Consider the following 18,629-nt stretch of genomic DNA (forward strand, 5'->3'; position numbering starts at 1 on the left):
CAAAACAATCACAGTAAGGTACTTAATTGTTACCCAGAAATTATTTGATATGGAGATTAAAAACATCTGCATTGAAACTTTAAGATGATCATTTGTGGATAGAATAGTATAGTATTGTCTCAGTGCAGAAATATTTTGACCATATCAAAAACTTTAGGTGTGATGAGAGGAGTCTGTTCATTTGATTATCTGTGCTGTAAATGTAATCAAGTTTAACAGTGTGGCGTCACTACAGACCCAGGTTCGATCCCAGGCTGTGTTGCAGCCAGGCTGCGATGGTAAGACCCATGAGGCGACGCACAATCGGACCAACGCCGTCTGAGTTAGGGGAGGGTTTGGCCGGCCGGGATTTTCTTGTCCCATCGTGCTGTAGTGACTCCTTGTGGCAGGCCAAGCACCTGAAAGCTGACCTCGATCGCCAGCTGGACGGTGTTTCCTCCGAAACATTAGTGCGGCTGGCTTCCTGGTTAAGCTAGCAGTGTGTCAAGAAGCAGTGTGGCTTGGCAGGGTTGTGTTTTGGGGGACGCATGGCTCTCGACCTTCGCCTCTCCCGAGTCCGTAAGAGAGTTGCAGTGATGGGACAAGACTGTAACTACCAATTGGATATCACGAAATTGGGGGAAAAAAGGGGTAAAGGTACAAAAATATATATATATAGTTTAGCTGTGTCGCAATGACAATATTTAAGTCAAATAAAATAAAAGGTTATTGTCACATGCGCCAAATACAACAGGTGTAGACTTAACTGTGAACTGTTTGCTACCAAACCCTTCCCAATGATGCTTAATTAAAAAATATAAGACAAATAAAAATTGTAACACAAGAGGAATAAAATACACAAGAATGGAGCTATATACAGGGAGTACCAGTACCAGATCTATGTGCAGGGGTACGAGGTATTTGAGCTAGATATGTACATGAAGGCAGGGTAAAGTGACTAGGCATCAGGATAGATAATAATACAAGTAAAATAAAGAACAGAGTAGCAGCAGCAAATGATGAGTCTAAAAGTGCCTGTGTGTATGTATGTATGTATGTATGTGTGTTTGTGTTGTGTCGATATGCGTGTGCGAGCGAGTGTGTGTGTACGCGAGCGAGCGTGTGTGTATGTGTATACAGTATGTGTGTTTAGCAGTCTTATGGCTATTTTGCAGTCTTATGGCTTGGGGGTAGATGCAGTCTCGGGGCCTGTTGTTCTGAGAACCAATGCTCTGGTACCGTTTGCCGGATGGTTGCAGAGTAAACAGTCTATGGCTTGGGTGGCTGGGACACCGCCTGATATAGAGGTCATGGATGGCAAGGAGCTCTGCTCCGGTGATGTATTGGTCTGTCCGCACCACCCTCTGTAGCACTTTGTGGTCAAGGGTGGTGCATTTGCCATACCAAGCGGTGATGCAGCGAGGCAAAGATGCTCTCGATGGTGCAGCTGTAGGGATCCGAGGATCCATGCCAAATCTTTTCAGCCTCCTGAGGGGGAAAAGGCGCTGTATTGCCCTCTTCACAACTGTGTGTGCGTTTTACTAAGAAAAGGCTATGTTTTTTATTTAAGTAGTATGTGTTCAGGAAGTGGAAATTAGTCTAAGCTATAAGAAGTTTGTTAATGGATATTTATATTTTGTGTTTTAAGTTATCATTTCAGTTTTACTTGGTGTTATCACTGTTACACACAACTGTGCGTGCTCTCCCCTCTTTCTCCTGTAGTCCATGATTAGCTCCTTGGTCTGACGTTGAGGGAGAGGTTGTTGTCATGGCACCACACTGCCAAGTCTCTGACCTCCCTGTAGGCTGTCCCATCGCTGTCGGTGATCAGGCCTACCACCGTCGTGTTGTCAGTAAACTTGATGATAGCGTTGGAATCGTGCAATGTCGCGCAGTCGTGGGTGAATAGGGATTACAGGAGAGGACTAAGCACACACCCTTAAAGGGTCCCCGTCTTGAGGGTCAGCGTGGCAGAGGTGTTGTTGCCTACCCTCACCACCCGGGGCCTTCCTGTCAGGAAGTCCAGGATCTAGTTAAAGAGGAAAGCGTTCAGTCCCTGGGTCCCCAGCTTGGTCATGAACTTGGAGGGGACAATGGTGTTGAATACTGAGCAGCATTCTCACATAGTTATTTTCCCTCTTGTCCAGGTGGGAGAGAGCAGTGTGAAGTGCAATTGAGATTGCGTCATCTGACGATGTTGGGGCCCTATGCGAATTGGGAGTGGGTCCAGGGTGTCTGGGATGAGACAGACCCTATTTTTCTCTGATATATCCACCTGTCAATAATGCTTTTGTCTGGGATGATGGTGTTGATGGTGTTGATGTCATGACCAGCCTTTAAAAGTCATATAGGCAGGTTAGGCAGGTTACCTTGGGGTTCTTGGGAACAGTGACAATGGTGGTCAGCTTGAAACATGTTGGGATTACAGACTGGGACAAGGTTAGATTGAAAATGTCCTTGAAGACACTTGCCAACTGGTCTGCGCATGCTTTGAGAAAACGCCCTGTTATTCCATCTGGCCCGGCAGCCTTGCGAGTGTTAACCTGTTTAAAAGTTTTACTCACATCCGCCACGGAGAGCGAGATCACACAGTCATTCGGAACAACATGGGCTTTCACACAATACTCTGTTTTGTATTCCTTGAAGTGAGCATAAAGTGGTTGTAATTAAGAGAATCATGTTATCAAATATTTACTCTCGTATTGTCACTTGATGTGAATGGAAGTCCTTCTGGAAGTCTGTCCTTTCTGAAAAGGACAACAAGCATGACCTGCTTCATGAATGGTTCGAAGATTTCTATGCCTTTTCTTTAAATAAATATTTTAGAAAAACAATGTAAGCTCAGGCCATCTATTGTGTAGTAACATAATATTATCCTAATATAGCCCTACACCCCACCAATCAACACACATCTTACCATGCCCTAATACTATGGATGAGGGTGCAGCAGGGTGAGACAGACCCTATCCCTCTCTGATATATCCACCTGTCAATAATGCTTTGTTAATTCAACTCAAATGCATTTGTAGTGAATCTATCTGCCTTTTAGTGTGTCACTATTGTTTGCAACTCCTTCCAGAAAGGACCAAGTCAGTGCCACGGTAATGTGAGACCTGCTTAGATATAGGATTTGAATGGTTATTTATTGTAGCAGAGGATGATCAACAAATAACAGCAACAACAATCAGCAGACAATAGAACGTAATATGTTATGTGGGCGTGGCCTAATATAATTGTCTATTTATCTATTGTTCGTCTATGTAAATAAAGAAATAAACTGGGGCCTGTCCAATGTTGTGATCAAAATACTGGGTGGATTGTCATACTTCTAAGTGTCTGGCCGAGGATCACTGCCAATAAACAGATAAAACTGTCTAGCTTCAAATGCCAGTCATCCGTAAAGAAGGTCTGTGCGAAACTGGTGAGCTACTTGTCCCTTTAAGCTCTGTTATTCTACATTGATACTGTACTGAGCAAACTAGACTCAAGCCAAACATCCCCTTCATGATTGATGGGAATTAGAAGAGGTAAAGAGCTTTTCGATGGTGATTAACAAAATGTCCTCTTTTCAGCATTCTTAAAGAAAATGTGTGAAACATAGACATTGAAACCAAAGTGACATATGTGCCTGAGAGGCTGTATACAAACCTGCCACTGCATTAACTCGGCCACATTTGTTTCACATTGAATTTACACATTATTACATACTGGTATGACAGTGTTACAGTTGTATCATTATTGATTTCCAGATTTTCTAGGGACAGAATGTGCTCTCTCAAAATGATGTATTATGGGTTATTCTGTTCACTTGAACAAAATGTACAGAGTGAATTAATTATGGTTTTAACAGGAGTGCAAATAGGCTACAGAAAGCCTTCCCCCATCAATCAATAATGGTTGTATCGGCTTTATGCATCCTCCTGTCGTTTTTTAATACGTTTACTTGTCACCTTGCTTGATTCTATGCCACTGTTCCATTTATAGGGTGTAATTCACATGACTGTCTGACATAAACAAAAGCTTATATAAGACAGTAAAATGTATTAAATACTTACGAGGTCCGATTTCCGATCGTTCCCAGGTAGTGCTGCACGAGAAGACATTGTCCCTGAGGTATCCTTTCTATTAGACTAAATGCCAACTTGGTTTGTATGTAGGTATGTACAGGATTAACGTTATATTCTACCGAAGATAACAGTCGACATTGGCCGCTCCACCGCCTAGCCAGTGTTCAAAGGCAATAGACGCCTATCCTACCCGCAACCCCAGGTTCGAGAGCAGTGAGACAGAATTGTATCCTCAAACAATACTCATTTTCATTGCAAAAGGGCAGCACCGAACACGAAAGGATACAGACAATTGTCTAGAAAACTGTCTGAATAGCCTACTTACTAGGCTATCCACTTCATGTTTGGCTGATTCTTCATGTGAAGAAAGGCATCAATGCTGTGCTTCATTTTGGAAATAAAATGAAACCAAAATGGGTTTATTCTAACTATCGCACCATTACTATACTAAAAATATTTTTTAGAAAGCAATTATGTTGTCCAGTGATGCCTGTGGGTGTATGTCCGGAACACAGAAGTTTGTTATATCCAATAAAAACAATTGTCAAAACAAAAAACATAGGTCAGGTAGTCTGCGCGTACCACGACCATGGGTGGATGTCTGTCGTTGAGAAATCTGTATTTTTTGGGGGGGTGCCAAATGATGCTCGCAAAACCAACCACTCCCAAGGCAAAACGCTGAACGACTTAAGCCTAATTGTCAACCCGCATTTCATAGTTGATTATTTAATAATTAACCGTCAAAAGAAACAATACAACGACATGACAATTGCTGATAGAGCATCGGCGAATGTACAGTTACCCCCTTTCTCTTTATGCTCGCGATGGACCACTTCCGAAAAAGTAGCCGTCGAATAATAATCAACGTTCGAAAAATTATTTATCTTGAATTCTTGCAGATATCCTTCATTAATATCTGTTGTAACATTTGCCTACATAAAAAGCCATCCCCAAACTGTATGACAAGAGCAAGAAGGAAGAACGTCAAGCAAAATAATAGGCAGGGCTGCGTCGGGGGCTCAGTAACACACCCTTCCCCCATGTACTTAAAGAGACAATTTCCCCATTCATTCATCGGTAGAACAGCAGTTACCAGCACAAACCACACGCCAACCACGTTGGCAAGCAATACTCTGTACAGTAATGTCATGACTTGACACTGCAGACAACATCTTTTGGGCATTTGACAACAGGGGTGACAGCGCCCGGTCTAAAATAGACACACTTAAACAAAGCAACACACAACTACTGTACTTGTATTTAATTTCCCCTCCACTTGTAATTTCTATTGTTGTGAGAACAAACCATCTGTTCTCTGGTGTATAGCATTTCTATGTTTTAATCTAGCTATATTATTCACGTCTATTTATAGATTATTCCAAGTGGGCGATGACAGCAGAAGCACACCACCAAAGACTAGTCTCACCTGTACAAATCGTACACGAGAGGGTTGGGCCCATGAACACCTCATTCTGCTGTGGTCCCCAGGATCGTTGTATTTTGTTATTGAGATAGGCATATAGTGGATGTTGGTTTAGCGCTTTTCTTGGTTTTGCATGGGTGAAAGAGCAGTGTGAGAGCACAGAAGAGCAGTGTGTGAAAGTGAGTCACTATTGAAACAGTGTGAACCTGACAAGTTCCACGCGTCAGACTCTCTCTAATCAGCATCTTGTCCCGAAGCATCATTAGGCAGTCATTTGGGACCAAATCATTTGGAAACCGCTTTATGTGGAATTTTCAATACTCCTAATGGGGTATGTGCAAAGGCAGGTAAAGTGTGGCCGTCAGTTGGTGCTGCTCTTTCCACAGTGTGTACCACGGAGAGAGCCTGGACATGATTGTAAGTGATGTGTGCACACGGAGTAGGTCAGGGTGATCGACCAGGGCCCAGCCCCACCACTGCATCCCTGGTTGACCCTGAGGAACTGAACACAAACCACCTCCAGTCAGGTCCACTGTCCATCAGAGCCTCCACTGTCTGACTCAAGACTCTTGGCAGATCTGATTTGATATAGCTTCATGAATTAATAGTATTAGTACTGTATTAATAACCCATTAGTAGTCCATTAATTCCAAACATATTACCTTACAACTTCAGCTGAGAGAGTGTTGAACCCTTTTAACTATTTGGCTTCTACGTTATAATAAAAAAACAAGCCCACTCAATATAGGCCTATAATAACATGGCAACATGAACGGTCCACTGTTATCCAAACGCCAAAATGCTTTACATTTCCTCGGACACTGGTTGTTTCTGCGCTGACACCACTGGAGGAGAGTTACAAAGTACTGTAACTTCTCTCTATTCCAGTTGACCTACTGTATTTCAGACCTAGTCATCTCAACGTTCTAATTACAGTTGTTGGTAGGCAGCGCCACAGCCAACCCCCCACTGCATTAATCTCTAATCTGGCAGAGATGATGAGGTCTGGAGGCCCACTGGAGGCCATGCTCTGCCCTTAATCAAGAGTCTGTCCAACCCTGACTGGTCCTGATGCCCAGGATGTTGTTGTTCAAAGTTTACAAATAATTTTTTGTTAACAGAATCATTATCATATTTGACGAGCCTGGACTGTAATTCAAAAATGATTGTAGATGTTGTCCAACTGTTTATTTGAATACAAATTGATAAAGGAACCAAATAGATAGAAATATAGAGCATTGATTGTATACATCATGGTTTTCAAGAGTATATCGACACCAAAATAATGCATTGCTTAAGTTACCATTGAAATAGGTAAGATTGGCATTTTTAGGAATTATGTTTCTAAATATCTCATGTATAGTCATCATACTTTTGCTTGTTATGTTGATATTGTTTGTTGATTGACATTTTTAGATAACATCATGTTGGTGAGAAGTTGCAATGTCATCCTGTTTGCTTTCTGTGCTGTGTTGCAATTCTGTATGTTGTAGAGGGCCACCTAGTGGAGTAGTAGCCTCATCATGGCCGGAGGCATCCTTATAACTGTTGTGATGGCGTCATCTTGTGGTTATCAATGATTATTTTACTTATGTGGTGGCAGTGTTTTATTGTATCGTCAGCAAAACCCCATTTTATCCATAGAATTGTGACATGATGATTGCCTGCAGCTTTAAGCCCGAAAACCCTCTTCCAATTGTGTAGTCTAAATAAGAGAGAGGGTAGAGTGCAGCATCAGGAAGTCAAAATACTTCCAGTCTCTGAACTGGTGTGAGTTTGAACTGTAAAGACAGGGAGGCATATTTCAAACAGCAGGGGAAGCACATAGGCCTACAGTACTTTCATCTTTTCATCCTTGTTTCAAGTTGCAACTATTTCAGCATTTATATGAACCTCTTGCCACATTTTGGTTCACAAATTGAATAATCCCACTCTCTACCATTATCCTTTATATCTGTGTCTATTATGAGACCAACCTGATCACAAGAATCTTAAAAGGGTGAAAAACTCTAAACAAAAAGACCTAGTCATGCCTGTTAAGGACGGTCTCACTTCCATCTAGCATAGACTTACTTGCCATGCTTCTAGGCTCTGAGATATATGCTTGGTGATTGAAACTAATAAACTCAGCAAAAAAAGAAACGTCCCTTTTTCAGGACCCTGTCTTTCAAAGATAATTTGTAAAAATACAAATAACTTCACAGATCTTCATTGTAAAAGGTTTAAACACTGTTTCCCGTGCTTGTTCAATGAACCATAAACAATTAATGAACATGCACCTGTGGAACGGTCGTTAAGACACTAACAGCTTACAGACGGTAGGCAATTAAGGTCACAGTTATGAAAACTTAGGAGACTAAGGAGGCCTTTCTACTGACTCTGAAAAACACCAAAAGAAAGATGCCCAGGGTCCCTGCTCATCTGCGTGAATGTGCCTTAGGCATGCTGCAAGGAGGCATGAGGACTGCAGATGTGGCCATGGCAATAAATTGCAATGTCCGTACTGTGAGACGCCTAAGACAGCGCTACAGGGAAACAGGATGGACAGCTGATCGTCCTCGCAGTGGCAGACCACGTGTAACAACACCTGCACAGGATCGGTTCATCCGAACATCACACCTGCGGGACAGGTACAGGATGGCAACAACAACTGCCCGAGTTACACCAGGAACGCACAATCCCTCCATCAGTGCTCAGATTGTCCACAATAGGCTGAGAGAGGCTGCACTGAGGGCTTGTAGGCTGGTTCTCACCAGACATCACCGGCAACAACGTCGCCTATGGGCACAAACCCACCGTCGCTGGACCAGACAGGACTGGCAAAAAGTGCTCTTCACTGACGAGTCGCGGTTTTGTCTCACCGGGGGTGATGGTCGGATTCGCGCTTATCGTCGAAGGAATGAGTGTTACACCGAGGCCTGTACTCTGGAGCGGAATCGATTTGGAGGTGGAGGGTCCGTCATGGTCTGGGGCGATGTGTCACAGCATCATCGGACTGAGCTTGTTATCATTGCAGGCAATCTCAACACTGTGCATTACAGGGAAGACATCCTCCTCCCTCATGTGGTACCCTTCCTGCAGGTTCATCCTGACATGACCCTCCAGCATGACAATGCCACCAGCCATACTGCTTGTTCTGTGCGTGATTTCTTGCAAGACAGGAATGTCAGTGTCCTGCAATGGCCAGCGAAGAGCCCGGATCTCAATCCCATTGAGCACGTCTGGGACCTGTTGGACCGGAGGGTGAGGGCTAGGGCCATTCCCCCCAGAAATGTCTGGGAACTTGCAGGTGCCTTGGTGGAAGTGTGGGGTAACATCTCACAGCAAGAACTGGCAAATCTGGTGCAGTCCATGAGGAGGAGATGCACTGCAGTACTTAATGCAGCTGGTGGCCACACCAGATACTGACTGTTACTTTTGATTTTGACCCTCCCTTTGTTCAGGGACACATTATTAAATTTCTGTTAGTCACATGTCTGTGGAACTTGTTCAGTTTATGTCTCAGTTGTTGAATCTTATGCTCATACTAGTATTTACACATGTTAAGTTTACTGAAAATAAACGCAGTTGACAGTGAGAGAATATTTCTTTTTTGCTGAGTTTACATTATAGAAATAGAAAGTGAACCAGCTAAACAGAGCATTGCGCCACTCTCTCTCTCTCTCTCTCTCTCTCTCTCTCTCTCTCTCTCTCTCTCTCTCTCTCTCTCTCTCTCTCTCTCTCTCTCTCTCTCTCTCTCTCTCTCTCTCTCTCTCTCAGCACAGCACATTACTATGTAATAATAAGGTTACAAATACTATATTTTCCATCAAAATGTGTGTGCCTTTTGCATTTTCTACATTATCAAGCACAGCAAGTGTCACCCCCTGACCATAGAGAGCCCTTGTTCTCTATGGTGTAGTAGGTCAGGGCGTGACTAGGGGGTATTCTAGTTTAATAGTTCTATGTTGTGTTCTAGTTAAATCTTTCTATGTTGGTGTTTTGTATGATTCCCAATTAGAGGCAGCTGGTAATCGTTGTCTCTAATTGGGGATCATATTTAAGTAGCTATTTTTCCCACCTGTGTTTGTGGGACATTGTTTTGTGTTTGTGCATGTGCACCATGTAGTTTCGTTGTTCGTTTATTGATTTATTGTTTTTGCTTTAAGTTTCACTTTGAAATAAATATGTGGAACTCAACATCCGCTGCGCCTTGGTCCCGTTCTTATGACAACCGTGACAGCAAGATAGTATCAGTGTGCTTTACCCTAGACACAGCCTAGACTGATTGCAGTGCGGTCACAGATGAAGCATTGAAGTGGTTTCTATCATTTTCTTGGTACTGAAATGTATCTGTCACATCTAGACACATGCTTAGCTTTCTGTGGTAATCAAATGTGAGACTGATCTGATGTCACGGATAGGGTCTCCAAACTGCAGAAATTGTGCTGACCTATTAGGAAGTTTCCGACACTTCCTTAAAACCTCACCTTTAAAATGAAGAATTAATCTCTGTGCCTTTCACAATTTATGACTCACAGCTGTCACATGCAGGCAGCACTAATCTCTCCTCCTCAAAGGTAAGTTGACTTATGACTAGTGAATAGCATTTTTGGTCAAATATTTTCATGCAACTGTGTGTTTTCAAAGTCAGAATGCATGCACTCATTTTACACTTTTGTCATTGCTAAAACATGATAAAAATGCAACTTCTTAAAGGGGCAATCTGCCTCGCTTGATGCATTTTAGACTTTAAAGTTAATGATATTATACCTATTGATTTTTGAAGAATATAACTTATCGACGCCTCATTAGCTTAGTTCAACTGTTGTACCCCATCAGAACCAAAAACATTTACTCTTTTGTTAGTAAACATTGTAATTGTAAACAAACAATGTATAGCCTCAAAACATGGTTTTCATTTTTTCTTCTTGTATCCATAGCTCTCTCCATGAATTTGAGAGTATTACATTTTTGCAGCCAAAGCTTTTTACCAAAACAGTGGTGTGGGGACGCTTTGTTATCGTTTGAACTGCAGGTTGCCCCTTAAATGTCAATAAAAGTTTTAATGATGAAAGGGAATCTACTGGAAAGACAGATTGTCACTCCCAGATTGTGTCACTCCCACTCCCATCTGTTGGGTTCCATTTTATAGTAAGTGACAGGGAAAGTATGTATTTATTAAGTTGGCAAGCACAGTGTAATTATAATGTACTCATTGCTACACAGTGCTGACATGTTTATAGACAAACTCCACTATGTATTTATTTGGAGACTGAAGCTAAAACTTTTAATTTGACTCATACTCCAGCATTTTGGATTTGTGATCAAATGTTTTCATTCTGTACTGCAAATGCATCCAACAAGTTTGTAGAGTCGCAAGATTTTCACGTAATTAACAAGACATTGTACTGGATATCCAAAGAAAGGAACAATGAAATGGCATAGATTACATTGAAACTGTTGAGCAGGATGTGTATCGTAAGCAGGAATTATGTCTCAACAGAAGTTTCATATATTTGTTTCACATCTCACATTGGCCCGCTTTCCTTCCCTGTCACATCAACACTAGTTGGCGATGTTGGGGATTTTAAGCACGGTCATCATGGCCCTCATCTCAGTAGCTGCTACCTGCCCTGCCTCACCATGTGAATGTCTGGACAACGTCACAGTCAGCTGCCCGGACAAGAGGCTGAAGAAGTTCCCTAACCTCCCCGATGGTACTGAGGAGCTTTATGTGGCCCACAACCTGATCCAGGCATTCCCCACCAGTGGACTGGAGCAGCTGCAGTTCCTGGATCTCACCAAAAACCGCCTCAATGTCTCCTTGACCTCCAACTTCATCTGGCCCAACATGAGCAGCCTGATCAAGCTGTTTCTCAGGGGTAATTGCCTGGGTTCACTGGGCCCTGGGCAGCTCCAAGGCCTCTCAGCGCTCACCTTCCTGGACCTCAGTGAGAACCACATGGAGGCCCTGCACCCAGGATCTCTCCAAGGACTTGGTCAATTGAAGACGCTCATTCTCACACTGAACCAGATCAACAGCCTGCAGTACGGGGCACTGAGTGGAGCCCCTGCACTCACTGACTTTCACCTGAGCAGCAACAGTATTGTGGAGTTTGAAGAAGGGGTGTTTGAGAACTCCTCCAAGTTGGTAAAGCTGATTTTATCCAAGAACAACTTGGTTAGCATTAGGAATGGCACATTCAGGGGAGCAGTTAACCTGAGTCATCTGGACCTCAGTGGAAACAAGTTGGATTTTGTGCCCATTGCTGCCCTGAAGGATGTGTCACAGCTGCACAGCTTGTACCTCCAGAAGAACAGCATCACCTTCATACCAGAAGATGCTTTCTCTGAGCTCCGCCATCTAAGGATTTTGGTTTTGAATAATAACTGCCTGAGCAGAATAGCTGAGGGCTCATTGAGCGGTCTAGCCCATCTCGGTCAATTGGATCTGAGCTACAATAACCTCCAATCCCTCCCCTCTGAAGTGTTTCAATATCTAGGCAGACTGGAGCTCCTGGATCTCTACCACAACAACCTGACATACCTTCCAGAGGACCTGTTTCACAACCTAACTAGTCTGAGAGAGCTGCAGCTTGACAGCAACAAGATCTCATCCATTCCACCAGGGCTCTTTCACATGTTGTCTAAGCTAAGGGAACTCCAGCTGGCCAACAATCAGATAGCTGACCTCCACAAAGCCTTGTTCTTCAGGCTGAGGAGCCTACGGAAACTCTACCTGGACAACAACGTACTAAGCAAGATTCCCAGACGCCTATTCCACAAGACCAAGAGCCTTAGGGAGCTACAGTTAGACAATAACCACCTCAGGTCTCTCGCTAGGTCCATCTTCCATGGTCTGGCTAAACTCCACTCCCTGAAGCTCTTCAACAACCGTCTCAAAGTTATTCACCCTGAGCAGTTTTCCAACCTTGGTGAACTGACAGAGCTCCTGTTGAATGAAAACCTGATTGAAGATCTTCCAAAATACTTATTTTCTGGGCTTCGAAGCCTCAAGATTCTGGATTTGGACAACAACCGCCTCACAGCACTGGCTCCTACAGGCTTTGATGGGTTAGGTGCCCTAAAGGAGCTTCATCTCAGCTTCAACCAGCTTCGTTATCTCCCATATGACACCTTCTACTCCCTGGATGATTTACGTAGACTCCTTCTCCAGAACAACCGCTTGGTGTCCTTGCACGCTAAAGTCTTCGCCCCCCTGGCCGACTTACAGGAGCTTGACTTGGACAACAACCAGATTGAACTGTTACACCCTGACATGTTTCAAGGCCTTCCCCACCTCCAGAAACTGCACCTGAAATCAAACCTCCTCAGTACTCTTGTGAATGGGACACTGGAGCCTCTGGAGAGCCTGAAGGTCCTCCACCTGGAGGGGAACCCCTGGGACTGCTCTTGCAGATCACCCATTCTGTACATCAATAACTGGATCATCAACAATACCCAGAAGCTACAGGACGAACCCATGTGTTCCTCACTCAACCGACCCATTTCACAGCCTGCACACTTATTAAAACCCTGTGTGAGCGTTGCATGCTGCCCCAGAAGAAAATTTCCTCTACAGATGCTGACAGTGCTTACAGCTTGGCTTCTAGGTATTGGTTTTCTGTGACTTCCTTTTGCGGTTTCTTTCCTGTTTTCAGATGGTTATGTTTATTGCTTTCATGCAGCTGTCTATTGCAAATGCATTGTTAAGAATCTAAGTTGACGTAGTGTAAAGATTAAAATACCATGGAATTATGTTTTTAAATAAACAAAGAAACGTCCTTCAAACAAAAAAAGAAACGTCCTCTCACTGTCAACTGCTTTTATTTTCAGCATACTTAACATGTGTAAATATTTGTATGAACATAACAAGATTCAACAACTGAGACATAAACTGAACAAGTTTCACAGACATGTGACTAACAGAAATGTAACATTGTGTCCCTGAACAAAGGGGAGGGGGGGTCAAAATCAAAAGTAACAGTCAGTATCTGGTGTGGCCACCAGCTGCAGTGCATCTCCTCCTCATGGACTGCACCAGATTTGCCAGTTCTTGCTGTGAGATGTTACCCAACTCTTCTACCAAGACACCTGCAAGTTCCCGGACATTTCTGTGGGGAATGGTCCTAGCCCACACCCTCTGATCCAACAGGTCCCAGACGTGCTCAATGGGATTGAGATCTGTGCTCTTTGCTGGCCATGGCAGAACACTGACATTCCTGTCTTGCAGGAAATCATGCACAGAACGAGCAATGTGGCTGGTGGCATTGTCATACTGGAGGGTCATGTCAGGATGAGCCTGCAGGAAGGGTACCACATGAGGGAGGAGGATGTCTTCCCTGTAACGCACAGCGTTGAGATTGCCTGCAATGACAACAAGCTCAGTCCGATGACGCTGTGACACACCGCCCCAAAGCATGACGGACCCTCCACCTCCAAATCGATCCCGCTCCAGAGTACAGGCCTCGGTGTAACACTCATTCCTTCGACGATAAACGTGAATCCGACCATCACCCCCGGTGAGACAAAACCGCGACTCGTCAGTGAAGAGCACTTTTTGCTCGTTCTGTCTGGTCCAGCGACGGTGGGTTTGTGCCCATAGGCGACGTTGTTGCCGGTGATATCTGGTGAGGACCTGCCTTACAACAGGCCTACAAGCCCTCAGTCCAGTCTCTCTTAGTCTTTTGCGTACAGTCTGAGCACTGATGGAGGGATTGTGCGTTCCTGGTGTAACTCGGGTAGTTGTTGTTGCCATCCTGTACCTGTCCTGCAGGTGTGATGTTCGGATGAACCGATCCTGTGCAGGTGTTGTTACACGTGGTCTGCCACTGCGAGGACAATCAGCTATCCGTCCTGTCTCCCTGTAGCACTGTCTTAGGCGTCTCACAGTACGGACATTGCAATTTATTGCCCTGGCGACATCTGCAGTCCTCATGCCTCCTTGCAGCATGCCAAAGGCACGTTCACGCAGATGAGCAGGGACCCTGGGCATCTTTCTTTTGGTGTTTTTCAGAGTCAGTAGAAATGCCTCTTTAGTGTCCTAAGTTTTCATAACTGTGAGCTTAATTGCCTACCATCTGTAAGCTGTTCCACAGGTGCATGTTCATTAATTGTTTATGGTTCATTGAACAAGTATGGGAAACAGTGTTTAAACCCTTTACAATGAAGATCTGTGAAGTTATTTGGATTTCTACTAATTATCTTTGAAAGACAGGGTCATGAAAAAGGGACATTTCTTTTTTTGCTGAGTTTATTTTGTTTTTCTTTTAAATAAAAGTAACTACTTCATTTCATTTCTTGAAATATTATATCTGCCATAATGTGGGATCTTGACGTGAATTAGACTCAAAGGAGTGTTGTTCAGAGTTAATAAACTTAAGGCATTTATTGTATAATGTATGACTAATTGCCCATTCATGGATACAAAACATACATACTCTCTCCAACTCCAGACATGCAGTCGGACACTCAGAGATACAACTGCTCGGGCTTCTAAATGCCACTAGACATCACTGCGTACCCACTGTGCAGAGTTAAAGATACATTAGCCTACAAGTGCTGAGGGGCATTATTGCTGAGTATTCGTGAGTGAGCCTTGAGTCAACCTTTTATGAGGTTGAATGTGATTAACCCTAAATTAAAAGAAATTAAGGAAACTGTGGAACATGGGGTCATGTTCGCCCCCATGGCCGACTTACAGGAGCTTGACTTGGACAACAACCAGATCAAACTGCTACACCCTGACATGTTTCAAGGCCTTCCCCACCTCCAGAAACTGCACCAGAAATCAAACCGCCTCAGTACTCTTGTGAATGGGACACTGGAGCCTCTGGAGAGCCTGAAGGTCCTCCACCTGGAGGGGAACCTCTGGGACTGCTCTTGCAGATCACCCATTCTGTACAGTGGCAAGAAAAAGTATGTGAACCCTTTGGAATTACCTGGATTTCTACATAAATTGGTCATCAAATTTAATCTGATCTTCATCTAAGTCACAACAATAGACAACCATAGTGTGCTTAAACTAATAACACGCAAAGTATTGTATTTTTCTTGTCTATATTGAATACATAATTTAAACATTCACAGTATAGGTTGGGGAAAGTATGTGAACCCCTAGGCTAATGACTTCTCCAAAAGCTAATTGGAGTTAGGAGTCAGCTAATCTGGAGTCCAATCAATGAGACGAGATTGGAGATGCTGCCTTGCCCTATAAAAAACACGCACAAAATTTGAGTTTGCTATTCACAAGAAGCATTGCCTTATGTGAACCATGCCTTGAACAAAAGAGATCTCAGAAGAGCTAAGATTAAGAATTGTTGACTTGCATAAAGCTGGAAAGGTTTCCAAAAGTATCTCTAAAAGCCTTGACGTTCATCAGTCCACGGTAAGACAAATTGTCTATAAATGGAGAAAGTTCAGCACTGTTGCTACTTTCCATAGGAGTGGCCGTCCTGCTATAACTACAAGAGCACAGTGCAGAATGCTAAAGGAGGTTAAGAAGAATCCTAGAGTGTCAGCTAGACTTACAGAAATCTCTGGAAGATGCTAACATCTCTGTTGACGAGTCTACAATACATAAAACACTAAACAAGAATGGTGTTCATGGGAGGACACCACAGAAGAATCCACTGCTGTCCAAAAAAAACATTGCTGCACGTCTGAAGTTTGCAAAAGTGCACCTGGATGTTTCACAGCGCTACTGGCAAAATATTCTGTGGAGATGAAATTACTGTTGAGTTGTTTGGAAGGAACACACAACACTATGTGTGGAGAAAAAAAGGCACAGCACTTCAACATCAAAACCTCATCCCAACTGTAAAGTATGGTGGAGGGAGTGTCGTGATTTGGGGCTGCTTTGCTGCCTCAAGGCCTGGACAGCTTGCTATCATTGATGGAAAAATGTATTCCCAAGTTTATCAAGACATTTTGCAAGAGAATGTTAGGCTGTCTGCCAATTGAAGCTTATCAAAAGTTGGGTGATGCAACAGGACAACGACCCAAAACACGGAAGTAAATCAACAACAGAATGGCTTCAACAGAAGAAAATACACCTTCTGGAGTGGCCCAGTTAGAGTCCTGACCTCAACCCGATTGAGATGCTGTGGCATGACATCGAGAGAGCAATTCACACCAGACATCCCAAGAATATTGCTGAACTGAAACAGTTTTGTAAAGAGGAATGGTCCAAAATTCCTCCTGACCGTTGTGCAGGTCTGATCCACAACTACAGAAAACGTTTGTTTGAGGTTATTGCTGCCAAAGGAGGGTCAACCAGTTATTAAAGAGTTCACATACTTTTCCCACCCTGCACTGTGAATGTTTACACGGTGTGTTCAATAAAGACATGAAAACGTATATTTGTTTGTGTGTTATTAGTTTAAGCAGACTGTGTTTGTCTATTGTTGTGACCTAGATGAAAATTAGATCAAACTTTATGACCAAATTATGCAGAAATCCAGGTATTTCCAAAGGGTTTACATACTTTTTCTTGCCACTGTACATCAGTAACTGGATCATCAACAACACCCAGAAGCTACAGGGTGAACCCATGTGTTCCTCACTCAACCGACCCATTTCACAGCCTGCACACTTATTACAGCTCTGTGAGCTTTGCATGCTGCCTGAGAAACAAATTTCCCCTAGAGATGCTGACAGTGCTTACAGCTTGGCTTCTAGGTATTGGTTTGCTGTGACTTCCTTTTGCGGTTTCTTTATTGTTTTCAGATGGTTATGTTTATTGCTTTCATGCAGCTGTCTATTGCAAATGCATTGTTAAGAATCTAAGATTAAAATACCACAGAATTATGTTTTTAAATGCTTTATTGAAAATTCATACTTTTATTTTTATTTCATTTCTTGATGATTTACAATATCTGCCATAATGTGAGATCTTGATGTGAATTAGACTCAAAGAAGTGTTGTTCAGAGTTAAACTTAAGGCATTTACTGTATAATGTATGACTAATTGCCCTTCGATGGATACAAAACATACATACTCTCTCCAACTTGAGACATGCAGTCGCACACTCAGAGATACAACTGTTCGTGCTTCTAAATGCCATTAGACATCACTGCGTACCCACGGTACAGAGTCAAAGATACTACATTAGCCTACAAGTGCTGAGGGGCATTACTGCTGAGCATTCGTGAGTGAGCCTTGAGTCAACTTCTTGAGGTTGAACGTGATTAACCCTAAATTGAAATAAATTAAGGAAACTGTGGAATATGGGGTCAGAGGTCAGGTGGCCTAACAGCAGAACACAACGTTTGATCCCTCACCTCCTGCACTACATTCTAGGGTGCTGCTGAAGAGCAGCTAGGAAGCGCCCCTTAATTTATATGACAAGTTATCTCCTATTATGTGCATGGAGTATGTGAGCGAACCTTGGGGGGGGAAAAAACTAAGTTCTTTGGTCTTGGTGAGTTTGGTCAAAACATATAAATTCTACCATGCCCAATGTGACTGACAGGCAGCAAATGTAGACTTTTAATTTTCAGGAATGAGGATCGGAGGGAAGGATAATCATTGATGGGTGCGAGGCAGACCACCATAACCACATATTAAATGAATTAATCAATGTAAAGTGTGCAACAATATTAGGAACATATTTAATTGATTACCCTATGAGGATTTGCAAATTTGAAGTGCCCAAGGTAACCTTACATGAATTATGAATATGCAGACAAAACAGATTGCTCAACCATTTCACTGAATCACAGCACATCAACTTCTAATAGTGCGGAAGATAATAATCTTCAGGTCACACTTCTTTTCAAATCACCTACAGCGTTACCTTGGCCTATTCATAGATTTGTTAAACTAGTTTGGCTTGATTCAGGAAACTGTCTCACATCCACTTTCCTCTTGGAAGGGAAGAGAGCATGGAACAGTTCTATCATAGTGACATTGGCTGAGGTATGGCTTGGATTTGGCAACACAGTTGCTAGTAATGCATACCTCTAAATGGGAGGCACACCACCAGTCCACAGTCAAGAGTCTGCTCATGGAGGAATTCATGCATTGATACAATTGTAATTAATTTCATGTGAACTAGATGATCTGCTAGAACAGTGCCAAAAATGGACTGAAAAATAGGTTGGTTTTCCTGTTGCTTCTCCTTGTTACATAATATCCATGTGAGTCTTTGTGGAGTTGTGCAAATATCAGTCACATC

The 18,629-nt window shown here is 43.1% G+C and overlaps 2 protein-coding genes across 6 annotated transcripts in view; one reads left to right on the forward strand and one right to left on the reverse strand.

The window, feature by feature from the left end:
• The window catches only part of LOC139548539 (MAP/microtubule affinity-regulating kinase 4-like), a 62,397-nt gene extending 57,332 nt beyond the window's left edge, over positions 1 to 5,065 (reverse strand). For 4 of the 5 annotated variants that reach the window (XM_071358239.1, XM_071358242.1, XM_071358240.1 and 1 more), the window contains exon 1: positions 4,035 to 5,065. In XM_071358239.1, coding sequence (XP_071214340.1) covers positions 4,035 to 4,082 — 48 coding nt within the window. In that variant the 5' untranslated portion in view covers positions 4,083 to 5,065. The remainder of the gene's footprint in view (positions 1 to 4,034) is intronic. The other variant, XM_071358238.1, reaches the window with a different exon arrangement.
• A 4,685-nt stretch (positions 5,066 to 9,750) lies between these two features.
• LOC139548546 (insulin-like growth factor-binding protein complex acid labile subunit) lies at positions 9,751 to 13,254 on the forward strand. The gene is made up of 2 exons (XM_071358256.1): positions 9,751 to 10,028; positions 11,021 to 13,254. The coding sequence occupies exon 2, from the start codon at positions 11,027 to 11,029 to the stop codon at positions 13,079 to 13,081; it is 2,055 nt and encodes a 684-aa protein (XP_071214357.1). The 5' UTR covers positions 9,751 to 10,028; positions 11,021 to 11,026; the 3' UTR covers positions 13,082 to 13,254.
• The last annotated feature ends 5,375 nt before the right edge of the window (positions 13,255 to 18,629 follow it).

Source organism: Salvelinus alpinus, chromosome 21 (assembly GCF_045679555.1).
Source record: "Salvelinus alpinus chromosome 21, SLU_Salpinus.1, whole genome shotgun sequence".
In the NCBI taxonomy this organism is placed as follows: domain Eukaryota; kingdom Metazoa; phylum Chordata; class Actinopteri; order Salmoniformes; family Salmonidae; genus Salvelinus; species Salvelinus alpinus.